Here is a 13,778-nt window from a genome sequence, read left to right as displayed (position 1 = left end):
AGTGTCTGTTAAGGACGAGTGTAGCGTGCTTTGACCAGCGATGAAAGAGATAAATTATACAGCAGGATCTTCCAGTAGAATGACCAAACCGCTGGAATGAATGTTATGTTGCACGAAGCACACGATGCTGAGTTTGTGTTGGTGATTCTCTCTCTGATCTGTCAGTCTGATCTGTCCCAGTACCTGGGGTGGTACACTCAACCTCACTGACATTGTGTGACATCCATCAGTACCTTCAGTTTCATTCATTCTAAATGACTAACAGAGAATGAGTGTAGAAAGTTTCCCATCGGCTCTTGTCATTAATTCAGCTGCTATCTTAAGGCGTCTTTTTAATTTCGCTGACAGCGTCTTCAGAGCCATACCACATAAAGCAAGCGTTTTAAATGCGTTACACGCTTCTCTCGCCTTTAGACGTAGATGGAAAGGAGGGTCATCTCCACTTCCCCACCCCACACGACTGCACCTAGACTCATCTCGACGCGTCAACACGAGAGGGAAACGGAGAAATTTGCTTGACATTTTCCCGCAGCCGCCTAAGCAAACTCCCTTTCCAGGCATAAGGTGAAGTTCCACCCATCTTTTCCCATACGCGAAACGGAATAATCTGTGTTCTCTGGCGTCCATTTCATAAAGCGAACACTTTTTTTTTTAGCAGACTGAATCCTTAACGTGGACGGGCATTGTGATGAATGTCACATTTACAGGGTTTTAGAATGTAGGTTGTAGGGGAAGCTGTCATTTGTTTGTATATTTTGGGCGTATGGCCCATCACCTCAGGTGTCCCGTAAAGCGTACTATCAGAATTATACTGTTATTTGCTTGCTCCCGGTATATGGGGCGGTATATGTAACCATAAGCAGTCGGCAGACTCGAGCAAACTGAGCTGCGTAAGTAGGCTGATCGTCAGCTCCCCGCCCTGGGGAGGAAAGATGCGGGGAATTATCGAGGAGATTGGCCGAGGCCTTGGCGAGCGACTGTGCCACAGATGGACACTACCATTGCCGCGGAGAACATTAGGAACATGGATCGACAAGTCCGTGTCACCGCGGAAGGTGTTGCGATATAGCCCATGACCTTATAGAAATACCGCGTAGAACTGCGCGGCCATGCGGCTGTTTAAAAGTCGGGAGTGCACGTCTGTTTGGATTAGCGCATTTGAAGAATAATGCATTAGCTCGCCAGCGGTTGCAAACTCACTTCGTCACCTTACTTGGTAAAGCATATGTAGGCGCGAGTATTACCTTAAAGGTGCTTTATACTGGGGCTGCATTGCTGAGAGATCCATAGTAAACGTGGAACAACACGTCTGCCATTACGCCGAATGCACTTTAGCAGCCCAGACCAGAAAAGGAAGTGTGCACTTCAGTCCCATAATATGCGTCCTTACCCGCGGCGTTTCGCACTCACCAGATACAACCCCGCTTCAGACTGCCGCGCTCAGCATCTCAGCCGTTGCCATAGTGATTTCCAGTGCCCTGTTTCCAAAACGCGCTGCAGACTTTCTAAAAATAATCACAAGTCCGTCTGACTGTTTTTTTTATTTTTATTAGTGTTTTCCACTTATTTACCTTTGCTAACATTTCAGGACGGATGTAGCACAAGTGTGTCTGGCCTGCGTATTTTGAGATTTTGAAAGGCAGTGTGCCCAGAGATATTTGAGTCAATCACTTTTACAGGAAAAAAAAGAGTTCTTGCCCTATTTTATATGGTCGTGCAAATACCCAGAACATAGAAAAAAGTTTAAAAAGTAGGAGCAATGTTAACTTAGATCTTGGTGAATTCGGAAGGCTTTAGATGTGTATATGGCAGCACCTTGAAGAGACACTGATATACGTCTAGCCATAGGATGTGTGGGAGGCATATCTGGAACCGTGTGGGCATCCAAGATTATTCTTATACATGACGGTTAGCTCTGAAAGAGACATGTGCAATGATGCAGTGAAACTGAATTCAGAAACACCTCGACTATTACATTGACAATTACACTGGAGTTCCCCAATATTTCTACAACTGGCACTGTCACAGTGGGTTTGGCCTTGGCTAGAGAATGGGAGAGAGAGAGAGAGAGAGAGAGAGAGAGAGAGAGAGAGAGAGCGAGAGAGAGAGAGAGAGAGAGAGAGAGAGAGAGAGAGAGAGAGAGAGCACTAGCTGCTCAAACAAGTCCTGGAAATTAGATATGAAGTATTTTAATTATATGGAATGATTGCTACTCATAGTTTTCATCCTTCCCAGGACTAAGAGCTGTCCATCTATGTTACATAATGCTATAGAACAAGAGAAGACAGAATACAATACATATTTTATAATGAAAATGCCAAAAGTTTATCTCCAAAAAAAAAAAAAAGACACTTAGAGTAATCTTTATTCAGGTCATTTGAACTTTGAACACTTGAGCTTGGAACAAATCCTGACAGAAAACATTGACAGAGCCCAGAATTGTCTGAGTTACATTTTGGATGGGTGAAGAAAACAGAAGATGAACAGGGGTTGTGAAGCATCAGTATTTTTGGTTGAGGAGTCAGGTCATATCATCGCTGTTCTTTAGCAGCTACAAAACTGAGGTAGACCTCCAGACACTTCAGATACAGAATATAAAGAGAATATCAATTATTACTCATTTAAACACAGCAATACACTCACAGAGAAATTTTAGGATTAATAGCTATCGACCACAAGTCTATTTAGTGCTAGGAAAATATTACACTCTAAAACACTGCTTACAATAAGTGAGGCCTTTTTAAAAGATTGAGAGAATGTGCCTAGTAAAGATAATGTGTCTAACAGTTTATTTAAATTAACTTGATCATGTTCTACTGAAAGTCAGTGAAGTCTCAGTGGTTACTGCAAAGCCAGTCGTATAATGATCTAATTGTGTTATTGACAGAGAGAGAATAATTATTTTCCACAAAAATATCATACAGCACCACCAAGTAATACCATTATGTATCCACATACATGATGAAATAAATAAAAAATTGCCTGTAAATACGGTAGTTGGTATGATACAGAGGAACAGATACAAAGCAAAAGACTAAAAGGTTGTGCAATATAACACTTAGTGCCAATGTCAGGGTGACTTGGCACATTTTAAGATACTTGGCATTACCAGTTCCAGAGTAGTAGTATTTCTTATAGAAAGTGGAGCACATTTCTGTAGTACTGTTAAGATTCTATTATACTTTATTTATAGCAGCAAAAAGGATATCATCGCTTTTAACATCTAGGGCTTAACAAATACCAATAATATATTCAACTCTCCTGTCAATATTTGTTACTTATGACTTGTACAATGTGCAAGCCATGTAAAAGAAACTCGTTAAACAGCAAATGTCATTCAACTGCAGCACTATAAGACAAATAAGGTGAAAAGGAATTTTCAGACCTAATTATCTTATGTACCTAGGTTTCAGCTGCACCAGTGCTGAATTATGACCTCTTCATCGAACTCAGTAAGGAGATCAGCATATATATGACATAACAGTCTGTTCATGATAACAGTCTGGCCGAGTCCTTTGTTAGTGTATTCGTTTATAAAAATAACTGTGATATATGAACATGTAAGGTAATAACATTGCACCAAGAAACTAACAGTCTTTGAAAGGTTGTGGGGAAGCTTTTGTTATTTTGGACAGGTAAATGAGCCTGACAGTTCTTTATTTACAAAGACGTTTCATCCTCTAACTGACTGCTTATTTTCTCCTGAAATTCTTTTTTAGAGAAAATTATACATTAAACTTGGAAAATAATCTGTTCTGTTAGGTCATTGAACAAACTTTATGTTGAGGTTATTTACTGGGCATTAAACTATTTATCATCTTATCAGATTACTAGTCAGAGCATTCTTGGGATCTTAGTAGAAAAAGATCAGGCCATGAGACTTTTCAAAGCAGAAAGGTCTCACAAAACAGCCCAGCTCCTGGAGAATAGGCCGACTGGTGCATAGTCTTAACTCCGTTTCATGACACCCATGTAAGAAACATCAAAAACAGCACAACACCCATTACAGATAGTTTGAGGAGACACAGCGAGTCATTATATACAAGGCCAGTTCCATCTCTGAAACATCAACCTTAAACTCTTGCCTCTGCTTCAGAAGATCAAATCTACAAGTTATTGCCCCCATAGCTTTCATCATCTCTAGCCACTTACTACAAAGGTCCCAGATACAGGGACTTTTAGGCAGTCAGCACACAACTCATCCCAGCAGATCAATAAATTCATCCTTTCTCCAGTGCTTAAGGTACTATGTCCTCCCTGCCCATGCTATTCTACCCAGCAGCCACATGCGAACCACTGGTGGGTCCACGTCAGTGTAAAGCTCACGTCATCTCTGGCCTCTGCTCAGTTGGATTTGTGCTCTCCGTTCTTGGCCCAGCCTCTGGTCATGGCTGACACCACCACGCTGTACATGTTGAGCCACGCCTGGCGCAGTGCCGTGGTGTAACTGGCGCCCAGACTGCACTGCAGCATGTGGAGCAGGGCTTCTCCAACCACCTGATCGCATGAGCATACAGAGATATGAGCATGGAGACAAGGAGGCTGCACCGAATAAGCCAGCTGTTCTGGAAATGTCTTATTGTTCTTCAACTGGTGTCCACACAGAGGAGATTTTAAAGGGCAGGTTACATTGCCGACATTGATTAAATCGTGTAAAGGATTAAAAAAATAAACATTTTCTGGACAAACCCAGAAACCCCTGCTAGCTCTGCTATGCAGTCCAAGTCTAGGCCATCATGGAGTGATAAACCTCTTCACTATTATATAAAATTTTTACATGCATGCAGATCCATGCATGCTCCTGCTCTGAACACCGAACGCTGGCGTACTTACGGCGAAGGACTGGGTTTTAACACCCACAGCATGGTGCTTCTTGCCCAGGTTCAGCAAGAAGTCTTCCAAAGAATGCAGGTCATCAAGATGGTTGACGGCTGCGTCGATCACCACCATCACCTGTAAATAGGCACGCACACTCAGTGTTTCCACGTGTAGTCACTATTGGCAAAAAGTCAGTTTTAGCCGTCAAGTACAACAGGGGAGATGTTTTCAGGCACAATTAATCGAGAGCGGATAGGGATGGAGGAGACCGCATCGGTCTCACCTTGGTGACATGGTCGAGGAACTCAGGGCTGGAGAGGCAGTCCGGCACCGCACCACACTTGGTCTTGTAGCTGAAGAGGCTGAGCAAAGCCGGGTCCAGTTCGAACAGCCTGCGGAAGACACTGTTACATGATAGACCTCTCTATACATCGCTGATGCTTTACAGAGTTGTTCGGAGAGGCAGACGGGCTGAACCGAAATGGGAACCTTGCTTCAGCCTGTCGCCAAGCAACAAGTCAAGCCTCTGCTTGAAGTATGGTGAAAAGCGGCAGGCAGCCATGAGATGACAGGGAATGTTTGATGCGATTGTTTATTTAGGATAAATGAGGGGCTTACGTGCACATACCTTACACTACTACTTTGATTAAATGTCATTTATCGGTCATTTGAGCCAGCATGTTTAAAGAATATTGAATTCATCAAATGTTAATTAATTTTACATAAATTAATTAAATACATAAATTTCTTTTACACTTAATACTACAGTATAAGACTACACCCACAACTAGTTCTACTTGGTGGCGTTTCCTTAAAAACACAAATGAGAAGACAAACAAGTAAATGGAAAATAAAGTTAAACTGGTCCTCCTTAGAAGGTCAGAGGACATGATGGTTGGGAAAAAACATATTGTAAACATATTTGTTAAATACATTAGCAGCTTCATTGTGTCTAAAACAATTATGACATTAAATGAATGTGAAATTCATCTGCATCTCCATCAAATGTGGTTGCTCATAAAAGTGAATACAGTCTCAATATTTTATTCAGTTCCAACTTCCGAACTAAACTGGTAGATCCTAATCCAGATGGTCCTACCTGGTAAACATGACAATGCCGTGTGGGACCTTGTTCTTTCCCAGTTTCTCCCAGCTGTCCCGGATCAGTTGTTTGTCTTTGCCTGAGAGTTCCTCCATGCTGCCGCTCAACGCCCTACTGCCTATGCCTGCACAGGAAGATTGCACAAAGTTTGTGTCCTCCTATTTAAACCACGACTTCTGATCCACCGTTCCCATTTCTTTAATCACGCTATGAGGAAGATCCTTACTTCTGCTCCGCCTGAAAAGAACAAAAAAAGGAGTCAAAACACGCAGCCATTTACGAGTCTATGGAAAATCAGGGAGCCCTGTGTAAGTGTCATTTCAGAACAAGAGAGGGATGAACTGCAAGCAAAAAAAAACTTGTCAGGAATGCTACCTTCATTCGTGTGCCATTGCCTCCTATCCCAGGGTGGTGCCGTGTGCTAAGGGGACGTACCTTTGCTTTCCTGTTCTAGAATGACCTTGCTTTCTCAGTGGCTTCTTCTGCCTCTTTCGGGCATTGGGATTTTGAGGGTGTTTCGTGGGAATATGTGCATGTGAAGCCTGCAGTCCTTGTGTTTGCTCTCTCTCTCTCTCTCTCTCTCTCTCTCTCTCTCTCTCTCCCCCTCTTTCTTTTGCTCCCTCTCCTTGTCTCTATCTCTCTCTATCCCTCCCTTGCTCACTCGCTCCCTGCTCCCTCTCCCCTTGCTGAAGCGGGCTTCTTCACGCTAGTTTGACGTGCGGTCACGGTGACATGACAGGGGAGTCTGCATCCTCCTTCGCTGTCTCCTCATCAGTCTCCCTTCTCTACCTTTTACCTGTGATTCGCCACGGAACGCTCCTACATTTGCTCATCCTCCTATTCAGTGTGCATATTTATGTAGTTAACGAGGAGAGACGGAACACGGAAACAGACGAACAGATCCGAGCTCTGTGTTGCTCCTAGCGATAGGAAGATGAAGATGTCAGGAGCCACAGCTCCTCCTGCAGGTGAGATCCTGGCTGTCAACAGAAGGACAAATTTTATTTCTTCACAAAGAGTAGAGTTAAAACACAGAGCAGCCCTCTGCAAAGTCTTGAAAAATAGGTACAACATAAATACTTTCCCAGGTACAAAATAAATAAGTCAGGAATGCTGTGTTTGTGAACTGCACCATACCAAGTAATGTACTAAATAGCCAGTGGCTTTGCCAGAGATTGTGGCACTATCTTAAATTTATTTACACAAATAGCAACTCTACAGCTGCTGTTAGCAAAAAAAGGATGATCGTTTATTTATTTATTTTTTTCTTAATTGTACAGTTTATTTTAGAGCATATGTCAAAGGGCTGATCAGGTTAGTGATTTCAATTCAGTTTCAATCAGTGCAAAAAAGAAACTGACCTCATACATTCTCCCAGGTTTATAAAAGCACTGCTGTCATTATGAAGGACAATCTGTCAGGGAATGACAGGGTAGCAAGAGAGAGCACAGTTGCCATGACGACCTTGCAGAAGCCCTTGAAATGCTGAAAGCTCGGGCCACATCTCTCAGATCCCAGGCTGTTTTCCTCCCGTCGGATTCTCGATTAAGCTTGTGCGATATTGACAGGCAGCGTAGCCTACATACTGCTTATGGGACCACGTGTCCCATATATTTTGATATTCTCTGACAGACGATTTACATTTACATGGTGGCTAGGTTCAGTGTTTTGTTTTTTCATCCCTCAGTATGGCCTCAGTGAATTAAGTCAGTGAATTCTTCAAGGCATAATATATCTTTTACCTACAAAATGCGTAATCCCAGCCAACTTTACATTTTGTACTCTAGGTTGTACTTTCAGCAGAACAAATGCACTGATTTCAGTTTTATTAACTCAAAAGATTTAAGCGATATGTTTAAACGTGCTGCAAAATTTATGCTCTTAATTTCTGAAACTTATATCACCAAAGGAATCAGAAATAGGATTGACAACGTGTTCCCTGTAAGACTGGTCCGGGTACAAGTTGTCTTGAAGTGGTAGGCCACAGAGGCAGTGCGCGAACATGATGAGAGAGAAATAACTGAGGCTGTTTGCTTTAGCGGTACTGTGGCTCTAGAAATAGCCAGACTTCATCCCCAAGATTTACATCTCAGAAAAGGGAGGTTCAGATGTGCCTTGTCCCAAAAGAGAACTTGCTACGTTATTCCTGTAGTCATTCCCGTTGGGCTCAGGAAATAAAGCTTTTCTCTGTGACAGTTATAGATAATAATTATGGTACCGTTGTCCATCACTACATTGACTTTGTAGACCCACAGTTGACATGCTGCTAAGGGTATTTGCTTGTATCGCATGGTAAATGTTGTCTAATTCAATGTTTGTTATTATTTTGTGGTACCAACCCCCAAGAGACTTCCTTCTCGCTGCTTCGATAGGTGTAACGTCCTTCGTGTGGTCTCAAACATGAGCTAATGGGTAAGAAGTAAAACTTAAGCAAACGTGTTTTAATATTCAGTTCCCTTTGGTTTTTACCTATTTGTTTTTGGCCTGCAAGTGTTTTTCTGCAGTCCCCAACACATTTTGATCCACAAAGCCCAACTTGTCATTGATTTTGTTTATTTTACTGCGCATGCTGTGAATCATAATCACCCTGCCACAGCAGAAATCACTTCTAATCACAATATGTAAGCATTTACAAACAAATGGCAACAAAGAAATGAGCTACATCTCCCGGCTCTGGATGGCTTACCACATTTCTCAACAAGCCTGGACTGTTGAACTGATTCTAGATGCCGGAATGTGCCAGTGTTCTTGCGCCTGACCGCGCCGTGCTCCCCTCCGCGGTCGCCAGGCATGCTGGGACCGTGTGCCAATGCCTCGCTGCCTGTCAGCTGATGTCTTAGCCAGGGGCTCTGCGCTGTCTTCTGCTCCCTCCTCACTGTGGCCGCTGTCCTCCCATGACCCCACCCTGCTGCAGCCGTGGTTAATTTCACCCTCTGTCCTTGCAGTTGTTACATCACAAACACATATGCTTACGTGCCAACAATAGAAAAAGCCTGCTACCAAGGCTAAAATCATACATTTGTCTATATGTAAGTATAGTATTGGACATTCAGCGGGAGAGACAGTTTTAACTTTACTGGCCATTAGAGAGGAGCTACGCTTATGTTATCCTGTAACACTGTAATAAGTATTTTTCATGTTGCTTGTATATATCTTTCGCTGTTTGTGGTTACGGGAAACTATTATAACGTACCACTTATAGAACAGAGCAGTTTAAAGAATCCAAATGTTTGCCATTGACAAGTAAACTAGAGTTAATTTGTATTTAAATATATAGGTTCCCCAGTAACCAGCAGTCAAGCACAGTTAGGAAACCGTGACTCACGTGTACTGCAAATATGCACCCTCGTTAAGATCCCGCTTTGCGTGAGCCTGCATACCTTTGCTGGGTCCCCATCTTAGAGCTATGATCATCACTATCAGAGTCAGCATCCTTATGATTTGATCTGTGGTTTTCATCATTTTCTCCTTTGGATCTCACAAAGTCTTCATCCAGGCCTGCTTGCGCTAGAGTGTTTCTATATATGCGCTCAACATCGCTCTTTGCATTTTTCTATGAGAAGGAAATTTGTAAATATGAAACAAGGAAAGGAATGTTATGGCTGCAAGCTTTGGTTGGTAGATAAACAATTAAAGCATCCATGTAGATTAAAGGTAAGTCATGCTGGTATGTTTGAAACTTGGAAAGGACAAAATTCTGGGTTTGTACGCACCTGTGACACCTGTTCAAAGAGGTATGGGCGGGTCGTGACTCGAGCTCTCATCTCCCTCAGTTCTCTCTTATAATCTTTCACTCGCTCCCGATCGGCCTGTCTACCGGTGCAAAAAAAGAAGAAGAAAGAATTCAGTTAGTCAGCTGATTGTTGTACTGACCAAACCTAGTCCTGTCTGACACATATGGCCACAGAACAGGGCACTTGCCTGTGCTGCTTGAGTTTCTCCTGGTACACTTCTTTCAGGCTCTTGTGGGGGTCCATGGCCTTAGAGCGTGCCAGCACTGCTCTGCTAATGGCTTCAGCATTCATTCGATGTCGTTTCATCCACTGAGCGTTTTCCTGCTCCTTACTATCCCTAAGCTCCAGGGACTTCCTGAGTGGTGTGGAGAGAAAACAAGGAGGAAAGTGAAATCAGGAATTGTTTTAACTGATAGGCCGGTTTCCTAATCACAGCGGCATGTATGATAAGTGATAAGTCCTGCATCTTCACGATGGTGCGCATTAGTAATCCGTCAGCACCACGGCACATGTTAATAAGCGATACTCGTGGTTGCTGTGATACTACCAGGTGTTTGAGGAACTTCTACCTTCCTGGAGCTTCCTGCTTACCTTATGGCCATGGACCTGCTCCGGGCAGCATCTGTTATGTATGTTGGAAGAGTGTCCATGGATAATGATGTCAAGCCACAGAATGAATGACTTTTCTTTAAACTGCTCTTGCATGTATATGTCTAACGATACAAAAATGTAATGTTAGAGTTTATTAGAAGAGAAACAAAGACTTTAAATAAGAATGCAATGTCCATTTTTTAAACTATGCTAAATGCTAAATGTACCAGTTGTTCGTCTGGCCTGCTCTTGCTCTGGCGTGGTTGAAGTGCAGATGTGCGCAGCTGGAATGGTTGGCAGAGGGTGATCTCCCTCTGTTCTGCTCTCTCCTGCAACTTGCTCTGGAAGGCCTGGTACAGCTTATCAAAATCAGGCACTTCTGCGTTGATCTTTGGACGGAAGGATGGCTTCTGCTCCAAGAAGCCCAACACCTTGCTCTTGGTCCTCTGGGCAGTGCGTGTTGGGCAGTCAGCTCGGTGAAACAGGTTCTGGATGGGGGCCGAGGAGGCCCTGAGGGTCTCCTGAGCCCTCGCCTGAATGCGGAGCTTCCTCTGTTGCTCCGCCTCTGAAGTGACATTAATCGAAGTTTGCAGTTTGATACCTTGCAATAAACGAGCAATTGGAAGCTTAAACTGAGAGACTGGAAGTTACTTGTTTAGGATAAATATGAATCATAGATCATGACGTTTCCAGGTGACTTACTGACTGCACAAGTAATCATTAAAGCATAAAATAAGTTAAAGACATCAAAAATGATCTTTGTTTATGGAAATTGAAATTTGCTTAAAGAGCACCTTTCAGATGTTCAGAGATTGCTGGGTCTGTAACTTCTTTAAGTGTAGGCCTCCTTGCGGCAGCGTGTTTCCTGCCTTCTCTGTGCTGCTCAGGGCCTGAGCCCTGCCTTGGCCTGCCTCTCTCCCGCTCCTCCCTCTGGTGGAAAGTGAAGGGCCTCTGCATGGTGAGGAGGAACTCTGTCCTCTGCTGCCGAGCCTCGTGCCTCGCTCGCTCCCACTCCCGAACCATGTCATCATAGCGGGCCCGGAAGATGTGCTTGGGTACGGGCGCCGCACGGAACTGCTTCTGACACTCGGCCCAGGCCATTTCCTCTTTGTCAAGTGGGATATCCTGGAGATGGGCCGTTCTCATCATGCCTTGAGCCACATTCGGAGCAGTGCCTGATGTCCATGCTCGCCCGGGCATGGGGGTTTTCTCCCGACTCATCTTGGAGCTCAAATCAGGTGTGGAGGAGGAGCGCTTTGGTTTATTAAACCTTTACGTTTGGAAGGTTTCACACAGGCATTACCATTACATACAACAACCTCATTACATTTCAATAAACCTGCACTAACATTACATTCAACAAACTTACAGTGACTTATTTAAAAGGTGTATACAAACGTCTTACCCAGTGATGATATCCCTAACAACTTTTGTAATGAGAAGTAAAACTGGGCTTACATGTAGATGTGCCCTCTGTTTTTGGAGCTGTTTCTATCACCACGGGTGTTTGCCAGTGGCCCGTGTGTCTTGACTGGGGAGCCGGTGTGTGAGGACAGCAGTGAGTCCTGCAGTATCCGCCCCTCTAGATCGGCCTGGTGCTCCAGCTGGACCTGCTGAAGCTGCTGCTGGTGTGCAGCCTTCAGGGAGGCTAAACGCAGCTCCAAAGATGCCTCCGGCCGCTGCCCATCCTCTAGAAAGGACTGAACTGTCTCTGACATTTCCATCATGCCACTCTCAGTAACAGGTTCTTCAAACAGGGAGCCCTCTAACTGGGAGAGGGGGTCTGGAAAGAGGAGTAGTTTAGCTTCACATTAGCCTTTTATATGAAGTACATAAGGCGAAAACCTCTCCAGGGCGAGAACAGGAAACAGCACCATTCGGAAAACTATTATTGAAAGGTGTGTCTAAGTTATACAGGGTGACCATACGTCCTCTGTTTCCCAGACATGTCCTCATTTTTGGACCTAAAAATGTGTCCTGCCAGGATTTCTAAAATGCTTACAATTCCCAGTATTTGGCCTTCCTTTCATGCTGTCATTTGCTTTCTATAGCTGCCATACACTGTGCGGCTGTTTTTTCCACTGCTTTGGCCATTCTTTATACGTTCCCTCTTCTCACATGCCACAATTATTCCATCGTGTACACGCCCTAGGGGCAAACATTGGTCAGACTACTTCTCAGCATCTGTATATGTGTGTGTGTGTGTGTGTGTGTGTGTGTGTGTGTGTGTGTGTGTGTGTGTAGCTGCTTTATGGTAGCATATGGTCAGGGCACATGAAGTTTACCTTCCATATGAGCTTTTGTATGATGCCTTAACAAGGCATAAAATGCCAAACATAGAGCTAATTGTGACGCTCTGAAGGTCAGGCTCATTTTATAGTGATGTCTGTTTTATCCATGTGACAAAATAATTTGACATAAATCAGTCTTCTTATGATCCTACCCCACCACCTACAATCTGATTAAATTACCTTTAGGCTTATAAATCTAATAAAACAAATCAAAGCAAATATCACAGAATTATAGATGTGAAATAGGCAGAGGTTGTGTGGACATCTGTATTAGACTAGATTTACATATAGAAAGGAATACGATTATCTGGACATATGGGCCCTGAAGGCAATTGTTATTGGTCATGTAAGTAAGTTTAATAAATAAATTTGTTAAAAGTCCTCAATCCTCTTTTTTAAAACTAAAATATGGTCACCCTAAAGATATAGTATTCTCTAATCCTTTTGTGCGTCTACTTGTATGGAAAGGATGAAATTAGCATCATCATTATGATCATCATGGTCATTATTATTATTACTTTAGCTGAGCACTACTGTTTATATGCAATAACATTCTGTAGGTTATTACTATGTGAAATTTTCCAAAAGAATAGAACACGTTTGCTTGTCTTCCTTTTATGAAAAGCACGCCTGCTGCAATCATACGTAGGGCTCTCGTTACTATGGCAACCAAAACGCCGAATCCACAACACGTTCTTATTTTGTGGAAATCACGTAAAAGCAAGCTAGCAACATTCACGAGACATGCATGTGTATTAAAGCAGCTGTACAGAAATGTGCTAGTACCAAGCAATTTCATTAATTTGTTTTGTAGACTATTTGTTTCCAAATGACTTAAGCTTTAAAAACAAACCCCGTCTAAAGATCTAGCTAACTATTTCAGTTCTCACCAGGGTCTTCTGATTCATGGTGCAGCTGACATGATGCAGTCGCAGACGAAAAAGAGACATAATCCGGCGATAGAATTTTACCTTTAAATTTGTTTTAATTTGACCTTTTCCTTTCCACGGATCGGTCGCCAAAAGCCTCTGGCCATGATGTGCAGCAAACTAGTGCCCACCCACAAGCGTTACGGGACACTTGGGTATGATCGCACTTTGAACTGAAAACGGAGAAGCAAGTCAAAAACTCTCAGGTGTTACATTAAGTAATTTATGCTTTCATATAGACCACACAAGCCTTTTAATAAGATTTTAATATTATTTTATCTTCGGAATGTCTCCCATGTTCTCGGTTGCGGAT

General features: G+C 43.1%; 1 protein-coding gene across 12 annotated transcripts; it reads right to left on the bottom strand.

Annotated features, from left to right (window-relative positions):
• Window positions 1-2,351: 2,351 nt before the first annotated feature.
• LOC113587021 (FAM161 centrosomal protein B) lies at window positions 2,352-13,707 on the bottom strand. Of its 12 annotated transcripts, none has more exons than XM_081721515.1 (10): window positions 13,508-13,707; window positions 11,704-12,028; window positions 11,040-11,515; window positions 10,473-10,810; window positions 10,246-10,367; window positions 9,838-10,009; window positions 9,634-9,729; window positions 9,301-9,473; window positions 8,607-8,858; window positions 5,921-6,044 (listed from the first exon to the last, which is right to left on the bottom strand). In XM_081721515.1, the coding sequence occupies exons 2-9, from the start codon at window positions 11,970-11,972 to the stop codon at window positions 8,615-8,617; spliced, it is 1,890 nt and encodes a 629-aa protein (XP_081577641.1). In that variant the 5' UTR covers window positions 11,973-12,028; window positions 13,508-13,707; the 3' UTR covers window positions 5,921-6,044; window positions 8,607-8,614. The 12 variants fall into 12 exon arrangements, 11 of the variants coding, with proteins under 11 accessions (XP_081577649.1, XP_081577648.1, XP_081577641.1 ...); XM_081721514.1 differs by having other exon boundaries at window positions 6,016-6,900; XR_014125556.1 differs by having other exon boundaries at window positions 6,025-6,157; window positions 6,356-8,858.
• Window positions 13,708-13,778: the final 71 nt, after the last annotated feature.

This window comes from Electrophorus electricus, chromosome 10 (genome assembly GCF_041902795.1).
Source record: "Electrophorus electricus isolate QZ-2024a chromosome 10, ASM4190279v1, whole genome shotgun sequence".
Classification (NCBI taxonomy): Eukaryota; Metazoa; Chordata; class Actinopteri; order Gymnotiformes; family Gymnotidae; genus Electrophorus; species Electrophorus electricus.
This window is presented reverse-complemented; position numbering and strand designations above follow the sequence as displayed.